General features: G+C 40.7%; 1 protein-coding gene across 1 annotated transcript in view; it reads left to right on the top strand.

Annotated features, from left to right (window-relative positions):
* Nucleotides 1-13,223, top strand: part of LOC136876482 (cytochrome P450 6j1) — a 108,546-nt gene that overhangs the window by 75,964 nt on the left and 19,359 nt on the right. The window contains exon 4 of the mRNA XM_068228453.1: nucleotides 249-470. Within this exon, the coding sequence (XP_068084554.1) occupies nucleotides 249-470 (222 nt within the window). The remainder of the gene's footprint in view (nucleotides 1-248; nucleotides 471-13,223) is intronic.

The following is a 13,223-nucleotide window of genomic DNA, read 5'->3' as shown; positions in this document are numbered from 1 at the left end:
ATAATTATGATTTTATGTATTGGTGTGGGTGAGTCGCGTGAGTCTACTAAAAGAATCTTACGTTTGCATTTAACAAAAACATTTAATAACTTAAAAATAAGTGCATATTTCACCACTGTTTGCAGCATAGTTGCATGCTTATATTGGTGATTTATAGATCATATAATTCCGATGTCTAATTATCATGAATCAAATTCAATTATACCATTCCGTGAGAGTAACAATAATCATTCTTGTAACTGTTTCAGTGTTTGAAGGTGACGATTTTGTTGGTCAATGTTTCGTATTCCTCACCGCGGGGTTTGAAACATCATCTACCACGATAACCTTCGCTTTGTACGAACTCTCCTTTCATTCAGAGATTCAGACACGAGCGAGGGAGGAAATCCAGTCAGTGCTGCAGAAGTACGACGGCCACTTGACATACGAAGGTCTCCAAGAAATGACCTACGTGGGCAAGGTGGTATCAGGTAAGTGAATGAAGGAGTTTATTTATAAAGTTTGCTGTTGTTTCTGAAGAGCTATCCCCAAAATTGGGAGTCGCCTGATAAGCTCCTTTTGAACAATTTTGTCGTTCTAACGGATGGTTGGTCCAATCGAACATTTCCCTTCTAATCCCAGTACACAATTTCTATCCTTGCCACTAGGTGGGGGCTTCATTCATTCCATTTCTGACGCAGTCGAATGACTTGGAAACAGGCTGTGGATTTTCAATCGTGGATATATGTGTATATCAGTCGTCTTTGAGTCAGCAAGGAGTACGAATGTGCTGAGTTGAGTGCGGAGTAATGGGCAACACGTTGGCACAATACAGGATAGCGATTAGGAGCTGGCTCTGTGGAATGGAAAGTAGAAAGGAGAGAAGAGTGAAGGTAAATGGAGTAAAAAGGGGGATGTTGGCTGCTCTACTGGTGGCAGCGGTGGTGGCTGTGCTGTTGATAATAGGAGGAGTGGAAGAAAATCCTGGTCCAGCTCCAGTGGGTTCCACTGGATGGGAAGAGTTCGAAGCGATAAGGTAGATGATAAGAGAGGCATGTCAGACGAAGCAAATAAGAGAAATGTTTCGAGAGTTATCTAAGGAGTTTAAGGACCTAAAGTTGAGTTTTAAGCAAGATGTGAGGAAGATAATGGAGGAGGAAGGGTGTAATAAAGTTTAACTGGATCTATTGAATCAGAAGGTAAGAAGTTTGGAGCAAGAACTGAGAGAGACGAAGCGATTAGTAGAGAGGGGTGAGCAAGAAAGTGTGAGGAAGAATATCTTCATAAATGGTGTGCAAGAAGAGGAAAAGAGACTAAAGTGGAATTAGCGTATAAAGTGGTGGAAGTGGTTCAAAATACGATGAAGATCAACTTTAATGAAGTTGATATAGAACGATGTGCACTGTGTGGGGAAAGTTAAGGGAAGGAGGCCCATCAAAGTGAAATTATTATCTACATTGATGGCGAACATTGTGATAAGGAATGTGACTAATTTAAAAGGCGAGAAAGTGTGGATAAGAAGGGAGATGAGCAGGGAAGCCATCAAAGAGAACAGAATCTTGAGTAGGCATTTAAGGGAGGCAAAAAAGCAAGGCCTTAAAGCATATAATAGAGGGCAGCAGCTTGTTGTTGGAGCCGGAAGATGGTCACGTATATGGGTGGTGGGCCGGCTAAAGAAATTAGATGAAGAACATCAACATCAGCAGAAGGTGAACCCGACGGCAGAGGGAGAAGTGACGAACGGCATAAGGGGAAGCAGCAATGACTTCGAGGACAGTGATATTACGGAAGTGAGCGAAGTCCACAGCATATCAAGATCGGGGAGTGGAGAACTGCTAAATAGTAGTGTCAGCAAACAGATGGTCGGGAACGCAGACACCTTGGTGAGCCAGGACAGCGCAAAGGTGAGTGCAGAAAGAAATATGTCACGAGTGGTGCAGAGTGAAGTGAAAGGGGTGAGGGAAGAAAATAGGAGACAGGGTAATGATTCATCCTCACCGAGTAAAGGGAATACGGAAAGTAAAATGGAGAGGAGACAGGCGCTAAATAAGGGAAGATCAATAAGCTTGAAAGATTTATGGGGAAGGAAAAAATGCTGAAGTACGGAGAAAGGAAAGGAGGAATAAAAGAAGAAAGAAAAGGAAGAAGAGAGAGATGGGGAAGGCTTGCAAATACAGCAGCAGGGAGGGAGAGGGGAGGGAATAAATAACTAGATATGACGATAGAGTTGTGGAATATTGAGGGGTTGATGGGGAAGCTAGGGAATAAAGAAATTGAGGAATTAGTAAAGGAGTTTGAGATAATTGCCTTAGTGGAGACGTGGTTAGGGAAATGGGTAGAAATTAAATGGGACGGGTATAGAGTAGTCAATGTGATAAGAAAAAAATTGGGAGGATGGGAAGAAACCCAGGCGGGATAGCAGTTTTAATTTTTAAAATGAGATAGCGGGGAGGGTAGAGAGGATACAGAGTGAGGTAGAAGGGGTGGTGTGGTTTATAATTCAATTACAATTAAAATGGGAATTAACGCAAAGGAGGCAATTTGTCCCGCTCTATTATATGATCATCCTAAGGATTCAGTTTATGTGAATAATTTTTTTTGAGGAACTGATTGAAGAAATAACAAAATTAAGGGGATGTATGTGGAAGATGGAATGATTTTAATGGGGGATTGGAATGCAAGAGTGAGCAATAGAGTACCAGATTATGGGAGAGAGGATACCGAAGTGAGATGGTACAGAAGATGGAGTAAAGACAAAGGTATAAATAGTTATGGAGTAAGGTTGTTAGAGTTATGTGCTATATAAAATTTATATATTTTAAACGGGTGGGTGAAGGGAGATAGTAAGGGGGAACTGACGTACATAACATCGAATGGAGGGAGTGTAGTAGATATAGGCTGGTTTCACACCAAACACGTCCAGTCACGTCAAGCCCGTCCAGTCACGTCTAGTCCGTCAACAGGAAAATCCAACACTGAAATCTCCCTTGTTTTAGGGCACCACAGCTATATTTCATTCACACGGACCAAGTCTCGGTCAAATCAAGGTTAAACCAGTCCCGTCAAGTGGAAGGGGAACCAAACCGGGCTTGATTCTGATGCGTCAGTCCAGTCTCATTGTTTTAACAACACGAGTCACATTCTGAGCAGTGTAGTTATTTAGCGTTTTTCCTTTCTTTCGTTTTGTGCATGAATCTGGAAAAGTGGATTTTCTTTTATACAGTTTTCTTAAATGTCTGTGCTTTGTTTATGTTCTAGTTGCTTGACGTCGCACCGACACAGATAGGTCTTATGGCGACGATGGGACAGGGAAGGGCTAGGCTTGTGAAGGAAGCAGCCGTGGCCTTAATTAAGGTACAGACCCAGCATTTGCCTGGTGTGAAAATGGGAAACCACGGAAAACCATTTTCAGGGCTGCCGACAGTGGGGTTCGAACCTACTATCTCCCGAATACTGGATACTGGCCGCACTTAAGCGACTGCAGCTATCGAGCTCGGTTTTGTTTATGTTAATATCACTGTAATTATAATATTTATGTTAAAATAAAATAATTTGTAATGAAATTATTTTGTGTGGTGTAATAAATACTAATTTGCATTAACAGTAGTATTTGTGTTAACTTACCTTTAAAATATTGCTAGCCGAAGCTCTGGTTGTATGGCCTTTCGGTAGTTAGTGTTTTGCTTTTCAATTTCCTTTCGAACCAGGTCATTAAGCTTCACAAAACTTTCATATCTCATTCAGAAAAATTATAAAATTTGAACGGATCGTTCACTATGTCGGGAAACAAATGAGAGAAAGCACCATAGATATCCCTTCTGAAATTAATCGCATGAACCCACGATCGCGATCTTACTTTATTTTTCGGCGAACTATCCGGCGCAAAACTATAAATTTAACTAGCTCACCTTCCATTTCCAAGGCAGAAGGAAAACTGAATTCTATCCACACCTTGTCCTTTCTTCTGGGGATGTGACTGGACTGGACGTGCTTGGTTTGAAGCCACAGGACTTAGCTAGACGGGCTTGGCCTTGACGGACCTAGACGTACCCAGACGTGACTGGATTGACTTGTAAAGACTTTCTTGGTGTGAAACCAGCCATAGGAGTAAGCATGGAGACAGTGTTAAGGAGAATGATACGTTTTGAGGTGGCAGAATGTGGGGCAACAGAACACATGCCCATTAAGAGGTTTAGTTTTAAGAGGTGAGGATGACGAAGAGAGGAGAGGGGTATAAAAAAGGGTGACGTATAAGAAGGAGGGATGGAAGTATATCTGGAATGATACTACAAAAGAGAAAATGAGATTAGAGCCAAAAGAGAAGGGGAGATATCTTAAGGTTGGAAATTGAAAGGGTGTTGGAAGGAAATGACATGGATAAGGTTCTAAAATTAATAGAACTCCCAGTATGGAGGGTGGGAAAGAAAGTGAAGACAAGAGAAGGGAGAAATAATAACAGAGTCACGGGGTGGTTGATAAAGACTGTAGGAGGAAACGAGAGGTTGTAATGAGAGCTCTAGCGGAGTTTAAGAATGGAGGGATACAAGGAAAGAAGGAGGAATATTGTGAATTAAGAAGAGATTACAAGAAGTTACTGAATGAGAAAAAGAAAAGCAGGAAAGAGGCAGAAGCAGAAAGAATAAATGGACATTGCAAAGAAGAGATTTGAGAGGATTTGGAAATCTATAAATAAGATAAAGAGAATGAGACCAATGGGGAAGGAAACAAATATAGGGGAAGATCAGTGGGTAGGGTAATTTAGAGGTCTTTTGGGAGAAGGAGAAAACTGGCATGGGGAAATGGGCAAGATATATATCGTAAGAGAACTAAAAGTAGGAATACAGATATTAGATGAGGAGATAACAAGCCAGGAAGTAATTAGGGTGTTAAGTAAAGCAAGAACAAATGCAGCAGGTAGTGTGAACGGTATTACGAACAGTGTATGGAAGGAAGTGGGAGGCAAATGAAACGATGTTGAAGGTGATGGTTAATTTTTTTAACAGGATGTTGGAAATGGCGAAATTTCCTAGTGAGTGGAGAAAAGCGGCATTATGTCCAATTTTTAAAAATAAAGGGGTTAGAAGTGATCCTAATAGCTATAGAGGAATAACACTCCTGGACTTGTCAAAGGTGTATACATGGATCTTAGCCAATACGATTAAAAATTGGGCAGAACAGTATGGGAGCATATCGGAGTATCAGAATGGGTTTATGAAAGGGAGAAACACGGTGGATAATGTGTGGATTTTGGATACTTTGATTATGAAGTATGTGAGGATAGCAGGGATGAGATTATAAGTAGCAGCGATTGATATAGAACAAGCCTTTGATGCAGTGAGTTGGGAGGCGCTATTTACTAGATTAAGGGAGATAGGACTGTCGAAGAAAATAAGAGCAGCAATAGAAGGAATATATGAGAAAGTACTGGTGATGATTAAATTACAGGGGGGAGGGTTGAGTAAGTATATTGTGTCGAAGAGGGGAGTGAGACAATGTTGTAAGCTGTAACCGATGTTATTTTTATTGTTTATAAATAATATTTTAGAGACACGTGGAGGGAGAGGTGGCAATGTCCTTGGATAGGGAAGCGGGAGGTACCGGGCCTGATATTTGCAGATAATCTATTTATCTTGGCACTAACAGCAAGTTGATTGCAAAGAGGGTTAGATGAGGTTGTTGAATATACTAGAAGATGGTCACTTAGAGTAAATGTAAGGAAGATGCAAATAATGGTATGTAGGAAAAGGAAATCCAAGAAAGCAAAGAAAGTTTGGATGATAGAGTGGAAGAAATCAGACCTGGGAAAAACTGAGTATTTAGGTGTAATAATTAGTAACAACGGATCATGGAAAGAGCAATGTAGGAGTAGTAACGGAACATGGAAAAAGCAATGTAGGAGGGCCAAATTTAAGGGAAGGGGAGCATTTGCAGCAGTGAAGGTATTGGAAAAGGGTAAAGGGGAGAGTATCAGGTATAGAAAGACAGAGTATAATAATGGAATGTAGGGAGAGAGACTCGTTATCAGTATTAAACAAATTGGTGGAAACAATGAACCCGAGAATCGAATTTGAGGGCAGAAGGGATAAAAGAGGTTTATATTGGTAGGTAATGGGAGTTCCAAAAAACAGGGGATGGGTAGGACCAGAAAATAAGGATAGATGTGTTTTGTGTGGGGAGGGTTGGTTGGACCTGCATAGATTTAACCAATGCAGAGCCTTAGAGGAGATTTAAAAGAAAGTGCTGAATAAGAAAGAGATACAAAAAGTATAAAAGAGTTATAAGATGACAGCATGGTTGTGTAGAGAGTGGGAAAGAGGAACAAATATATCAAAATATTTAAATGCGGCTAGAGCCAGATTTTTAAACAAATTGAGGGAATAACAGGTAGAATGGTGAGAGCGAAAAGGGGACAATAAAAAGAGGAGAGAGACAAGATAGGGATAAGAGGAAGGAAAGAAGGAGAAGGGAGGGCTGGAGTTATGTTTAGAAAAGGGGATCGGAGGTGAGAGAAGCAGGGAGAGATGCGAGGAAGATAGGCAAAATAGCAAGTTGAACATGGAAATGAAGTCTTCAGAGAAAGAGGTAGTAAGATTTAGATGCGTGTGTTGCATTATATATAATGTAGATACAATAAGAAGAGATTTGTATATATTGGTAAAAGAATGTATGAAGAGACGAGTAAGTAATATCTAGATAGGGGTGAGGATGGAAAACCTTGTAATAAAGAAGAATTAGGTAGGAGAAAGAAGGCTGAGAGAATAACTGTAAAGAGGTTGTATAAATATTAAGTTGAAAGAAATGTGCAATTAGTGAGTGGATTGTAGAGTATAAGATGTAAACAAGGTGGAAGAACTGTAAGAAGACGGTGTAAATTAGTAGAGAAGTAAGGAAACTATTGGAATGTTTGTAAGGTCGGTGTTGTGAATGAAAATGAAGTCTTCAGAGAAGAGGTAGTGAGATTTAGACAAATGCGTTATATTATATATAATCCAAATATAATAAGAAGAGATTTGTATATATTGGTAAAAGAATGTACTGGTATTAAGAGACGAGTAGGTAATATGTAGATAGGGGTGAGGATGGAAAACCTTGTTATAAAGAGGAATCAGATAGAAGAAAGTGTAAGTGTAAAGTGTAAGTGTAAAGAAGTTTATGGTGCTGTTTAAGGAAATGTGCAATTAGTCAGTGGATTGTAAGTATGAGACATAAATAAGGTGGAAGAACTGTATGGTGTATATTAGTAGAGAAGAAGGAAACTATTGGTATGTTTGTAAGGTCGGTGTTGTGAACTGTGGAGAGAGGACGAGGGATTTTGAATGTGTATCTAGAGTAGTCGACTAGGAAGAAGGATTGAGCAAGACTTTGATAAGGAGGTAGAGTATCTTGCCCAGAGGAATGGTGATATGCACTGAGCAAGATGATAGTAAAATGAGTGTTATATTTATACAAGGTAGATATTATGAAAAAAGATTTGTAATTTTGATAATAGAATGGATTAAGTGTCTAGGGGTAATATTTTGAGCGGGGGGGGGGGGTGAAAAACTTTGTAAAAGTAGAAGGGAGGCTGAGAGAGCAAGTGTAAAAAAGTGTATAAATATTAAATTTATGGCAGAGTTTAAGAAAATGAACAATATAGTGTGTGGATTGTAGAGGACAAGATGTAAATAAGGTAGAAGTGTATGACGTAAGTGAGAAAGAGCAGACTGGTAGATACGGGATGGGAAGCGGGAGGTATAAGAGGTGACGCTAATGCTATTTGCTTTACGTCCCACTAACTACTTTTACGGTTTTCGGAGACGCCGAGGTGCCGGAATTTTGTCCCGCAGGAGTTCTTTTACGTGCCGATGAATCTACCGACACGAGGCTGACGTATTTGAGCACCTTCAAATACCACCGGACTGAGCCAGGATCGAACCTGCCAAGTTGGGGCCAGAAGGCCAGCGCCTCAACCGTCTGAGCAACTCATACGGTGTAAGAGGTGAAAGTGGTTTAAGAATGGGAGGAAAACACATTTTCAGCTAGTTGTCGGTGGGGACAGACATCTGACCCACGAGGCGTGGCTGCGAGTGGTGTCACGGGCTGGACGGGCAGTTTTCCTTTCCAGGGGATACCACAACCAGCCAGTTCTTTTAAATTAGTTTTAGGCAGTAGAATATCTAGTTAGGACGTTTGTGTAGATGTAGGGGGTCCCCTAACATGTGGACTGGTCATCCGCCCATGTTGGAGGCAGTTTAGTAGATTTAGTTACGGGTGAGATTGTAGTTAAGGTAGCATTTTACATGTGGTGCTGGGGATCCGCGCATGTGTGGGATGCTACAAAGTAGATTAATAGATTATAATTTAGACATAGAAGATTTAGATTAAATTAGTTATAGATTTAGTTGTAGTTAAGCAGTTAGTCTAGCCATGTACTATTTTCTTTATTTCCTTATACCGATGGTTTCTAACTATGGTGGGGTAATAAAGATGTATGTATGCAATGTAAATATATGTACATTTGCATATATTAATGATTAATGCATACATTTCAAATTTAGGATTTACGGTATTGTGCATGTTTTAGATTTGTGGGTATTTTAACATGTTTTACAAGTAGTCTTCAAGAAAATGTAAGGTGTCCAAAAAATTGCATGCAGTATTGTTGGTTAGGCCGTGTAGCAGACGACAGTCGCCCTCTCTCTTTTAGTGGTTTCCAAAGACACCCAACCTCAGAGAACTCTGGCACGAAGTAGTGATGGCCAATGCTCTCACTCGAGACTCTCGAGATTGATGTCACATATATCGAAACTCTCGCGAGAATGTCGAGACCGATTCTCTTGCGCTGTGGTCTATGCGACATCCCAGTAACTGCGACCGTAAGCTTGATAGTATGTCATCAGCAGTTATTGTGTGAAATAATGTTCTCAAATGGAAATGTATGTGCCGATAAATTTTGTCAAAAGCTTGGAAAAGTACTGCATTTTCAACTATGAGCCCCTTGATACCATTAGCGAAAGTGCACACAGAATTTCAGTACCTTAAATGGTACACGAGTTATTTGAGGTGGACAACTTAGCTGAATAACCCTGTATAATTTGCTAATAACTGTACCAGTAGATAGGATGTACACCTATCCAAATACCACAGTCTAACCTAGTCAGCAATCGGGAGCAAACGTGCTGAGTGGAGTGTGCCGGTAGTGCGGGAGTGAAGTGTGAGCGGTGAATGGAAAATTAAAACGGGAGGAAAGAGGAAGGTGATTGGTGTGGATCAATATCGGGTAGTCATTGGAAGATGGCAGGGGAGGTGGAAGAAGGAAACAGCTTGGAATGAAGGAGCTAAAGTGGAAACAAGAATGATGGGTGAGATGATATTGGTGGCAGCGGTGATTATGGTACTGCTAGTTATAGGGGGTGTGGAAGTAAACCCAGGCCCGACTTCCAGTGGCAACATGAACTGGGAAGACGTGGAGGCCATACAAAGAGTGGTGAAAGGAGTTGTGGGAGAAGTGTGCCCGTTTGAGCAGATTAAAAATATGATGAAGGAACAAATGAAAGAATTTGAAAATATGAGGCGTTGGATACAGGGAAAAACAGACGAAACAATGAACAAAGTGGAAATCAACGAGAGAGAAATTGTATCACTCAAGATAAAAATAAAGGAGATGGAGGAAGAGGTGGTAAAGCTGAAGGCAGAAATAGAAGACAGTAGCCAAGAACGCAGGAAGAAATTCTTATTTATATATGGAATGCCAGAAGAAATAGGAGAGGACAAAGTGTTGACAACCTACAAAGTTGTGGAAGTCATCCAAAAAATGAAAATCAACTTTAGTGAAGTCATTTTCCACCCTGATGGCGGAAATAGTGATAAGAGGAGCGGACAATATACGGAGTATACAAAAATTTGGATTAAAAGAGACATGGGAAGAGAAGGGATTAAGAATATAAACACTCTGAAGAAACATTTGGCCAGGGCTAGAATGCAAGGGTTAAGAGCCTACATTAAGGGTCAACTATTAGTGGTAACAAATGGACAATGGACCAGATTTTGGACAGTGACGAAATTACGGGAAATGGAAGAGAATATGAAGGACGAAGTGGTGATGGAGAAGAGATTGGAAGAAAGGCAAATTAGAGACAGTAAAGCTGGTGAAGACGGGCATGGGGATAAAGAAAAAACAAGGAAAATAGGGCATTGGAACAGAGCTTGCAGCAAAAAGAAATCAGCAGGGCAGAGGAAGGCGTGCATATTATCTTCGAATCGATCGTAGAAGGAGCCACGGAAGCAGCAATTGAGATGAGGAGGGAGACCAGAGCATTAGTTAAGGAGCTGAGGACTGAGGCCAGTGTGAGTGAAGAAAGGAAGATACAGGGAGTGAATGAAGCACAATATGTGTCAAGTGCACATAAACGAAGCGAAAATACGGCTTGGAGGGAGGAAGCAGAAGCAAAAGGTGCCTTGGCGAAAGGGAGAAGCTCGAGCCTAAAAGAGATATGGGGTAAGAAGAGCAAATTGGATGAAGGTGTAGTGACAAGAAGTAAGAAAAAAAAGGAGCAGTAAGTAAATTATTTAAGCACAGGAGAATAGTGAAGTGTGTGTATTATTTGTAACTGAGACAAGAGCGATTATGTAGTTAAATTAGTAGGTGGTGAAGTGTGTATTATAAGTGCTGTCATTAGATGGTATTGGAAGACTGTAATCAAGATGAGGCGGGTATTTGGCTAGTGAGTAAGGAAGTGAGTGATTGTAAGAGATGGATAGTATATGAGCTTATGGTCGAAGTTAATTGTTAGTGAATAAGGTAATAGAGTGGATGTAAAAATTGTGATGAGTTAAGGCTGACGGATGAATAGGGAGATAGTGATGTGTGGTTGGTAACGTCTGGAATGGCAAGTGAGATGGTTTCATAAAATGTGGACAGTTGTCTGAAATTTTAAAACATATTAAGTGTAGCGAGATACTAGAGTTGAACAGTGGACAATAGTAATGAAACGTAAGGAGAATAATTGCACACCGGCACGACAGTGGATGTAACACATAAGCTAGGTTTGCAACTTAAGCAGAGCAACAGAGAGGTCAGTGTTCAGGAAGGATTACGCTGAGTTGCGAACCCGGCCGAAAGTGATATACACTTTGTTTAATTGCAGATGCAGCCTGCCGACACTATTGTACTCCACACAGCAATAGGTCATTATTTTAGTTTGACCACCAATATAGGGTTGATCTTGGGCCAGGCGGCAGTGTTTACCCTGTCTCATTGCCATTTTATTATTATTAATATTATTATTATCATTATTATTTATGGTTTTGTTCATGTGTCTGCCTATCTGGTGGCATTCTTTTCCTTTTCTTTTTGTGAGCTGGTCTAGGTCAGACTTGTTATTTTTTCTCTCCATAAATGGATCATATACGAACTATGTAGATCTGGAGAAAAAATAAAGAATCAATCAATAAAGAATCTATCCAAATACAGTACCTCGCAATTGTTGCCGACAAGTTAGCTTCTTGTGATGCATACCGGGCTGCAGGTGTTCTCTGTGACGATACTCCTTCAGTGATGTTATGTGCTTTTAAGTGCCGAATCATCCCAGAAGTATTTCTGCTGACGTATTTTACTTCTTTTGAACAAACAACACAGCGGACTGTGCTGTGTGACATCTCTTCAAAATAATCCCACGTCCAATACTTACGTTGCGTTTTGGGCATCGTCTTAAGGTTGTCGCGTACAATTAGACACAATTACACCTTGCACCGTCATATACCGAAGTACATAATTATGACGCGAATATTCTACAACATTGCAAGGAATTATTTCCTTCGTCACCATAATATCGGTAAACACAAGCACTGGTCAAATGGACATTGAATGTGGGGTCTGATAACGATGTACACCTACAGTAGCTATCCGTTTCTGTACTTAGACTACCTCGTGTACTTATCGCTGTTTACAATGCCAGCATCGTATCCTTTATAATTATGTTATACTGCGTCAGTAATAGACCTCGGCAGAAATGAACGGGCTAGTCGCTTGTTGACTCGTATTTGCGGAATGGAGAGAAGGCCCGTAGTTGGCTATTCGCATAATCTGCACAAGCAACATTCAGTTCCGACTACCTGTAGGTTTACGATGCGCTGCTCGCCGCACAATGCTGGGAGAATGCTCTCGCGCGTCTGCGCTATAACTCATTCTATGTTAAGAAAACAGTATTGCTCTTATGGACCTCAGACACTCATAATTCCTCGTGATTAAGGAATATTATAATGTACTTTATGAAAGAAAGGAAGTGGATGAGGCATGTTTTTGCCCGTGAGTTATTAAAATAATTACTTAACATTCTCTACTTAGTAAATACATTCGCAGGGAGAAGCACAAAAGCGGAAACTGCCATCACTTTGTTGCCTTCATTTTCGTTCTGAGTTGCTCTGGTATGGTACAATCGCGGTCACAAGAATTCCGGGTGGAAAAGGAAACAGGTAACGTTTGGACGAAGATTTTGGCCAACCCTGAGGATGAAGAAGTAACCAAGGCAACGTCACATGTGTTCGTTTTCCAGCAGGTGTGTCTTGCGACGTTGCGCACTCAGAGGTCACTCCAGTGGCGGTTTCTGGTATAGCGCAATGGAGCAATGGACCTCCAGTTTATATCAAATTGTACTCAACTACGTAATTTTCATAACTCCCTTGTCCATCTCGAAGCTCTTGCTAAGTCCTTCTATCCGTAATATACTCGTACTGGCTGTCAATTCATGTGAGCTGCGCAAAGTCTGTAGCTGGATACTCGTCTGGAATGAACCCCCTTGCAAGGCGATCTCTCCGTCCGTACATAGGCGAAGGGAGTGGCGAGGTGCGGGGGGGCGTTGATCAGCACTAAGGCAAGACCAGGATATCGCAGAAACGGATATCTGTGCTTTACGCAAGCGCAATATGCCACTCTCTCAAGTCTTTCACAAATCGTGTTGTTGGGGTTTGTGCCTGCCATCTGTTGCCTTTACGGGAATTTAACTAGCAGCAGAGAATAGTGCACGTAACTAGTGCTAGTGTTGAAAAGCATCATTACTACCAAAAGTTACATTAAACTGCCAAATTCCAATTGATACCTTGTCCCAAACATATCAATACTTACTAAACATCTATTCACTTGCCTTCTTTGGAATAATTACTTTTTTGAGAGAAACAACTTAAAAATCATTGAGGCAAAGTATAACGGCAAGGTAATACAAATTAAAACTTTTAAATATAGTTATTACTATTCCCATGACGACATC

The sequence above is a fragment of the Anabrus simplex genome, chromosome 6, assembly GCF_040414725.1.
Source record: "Anabrus simplex isolate iqAnaSimp1 chromosome 6, ASM4041472v1, whole genome shotgun sequence".
NCBI classification, from domain to species: domain Eukaryota; kingdom Metazoa; phylum Arthropoda; class Insecta; order Orthoptera; family Tettigoniidae; genus Anabrus; species Anabrus simplex.
Note: the sequence above shows the minus strand (reverse complement) of the source record. Positions and strands in the feature narration are given on the sequence as shown.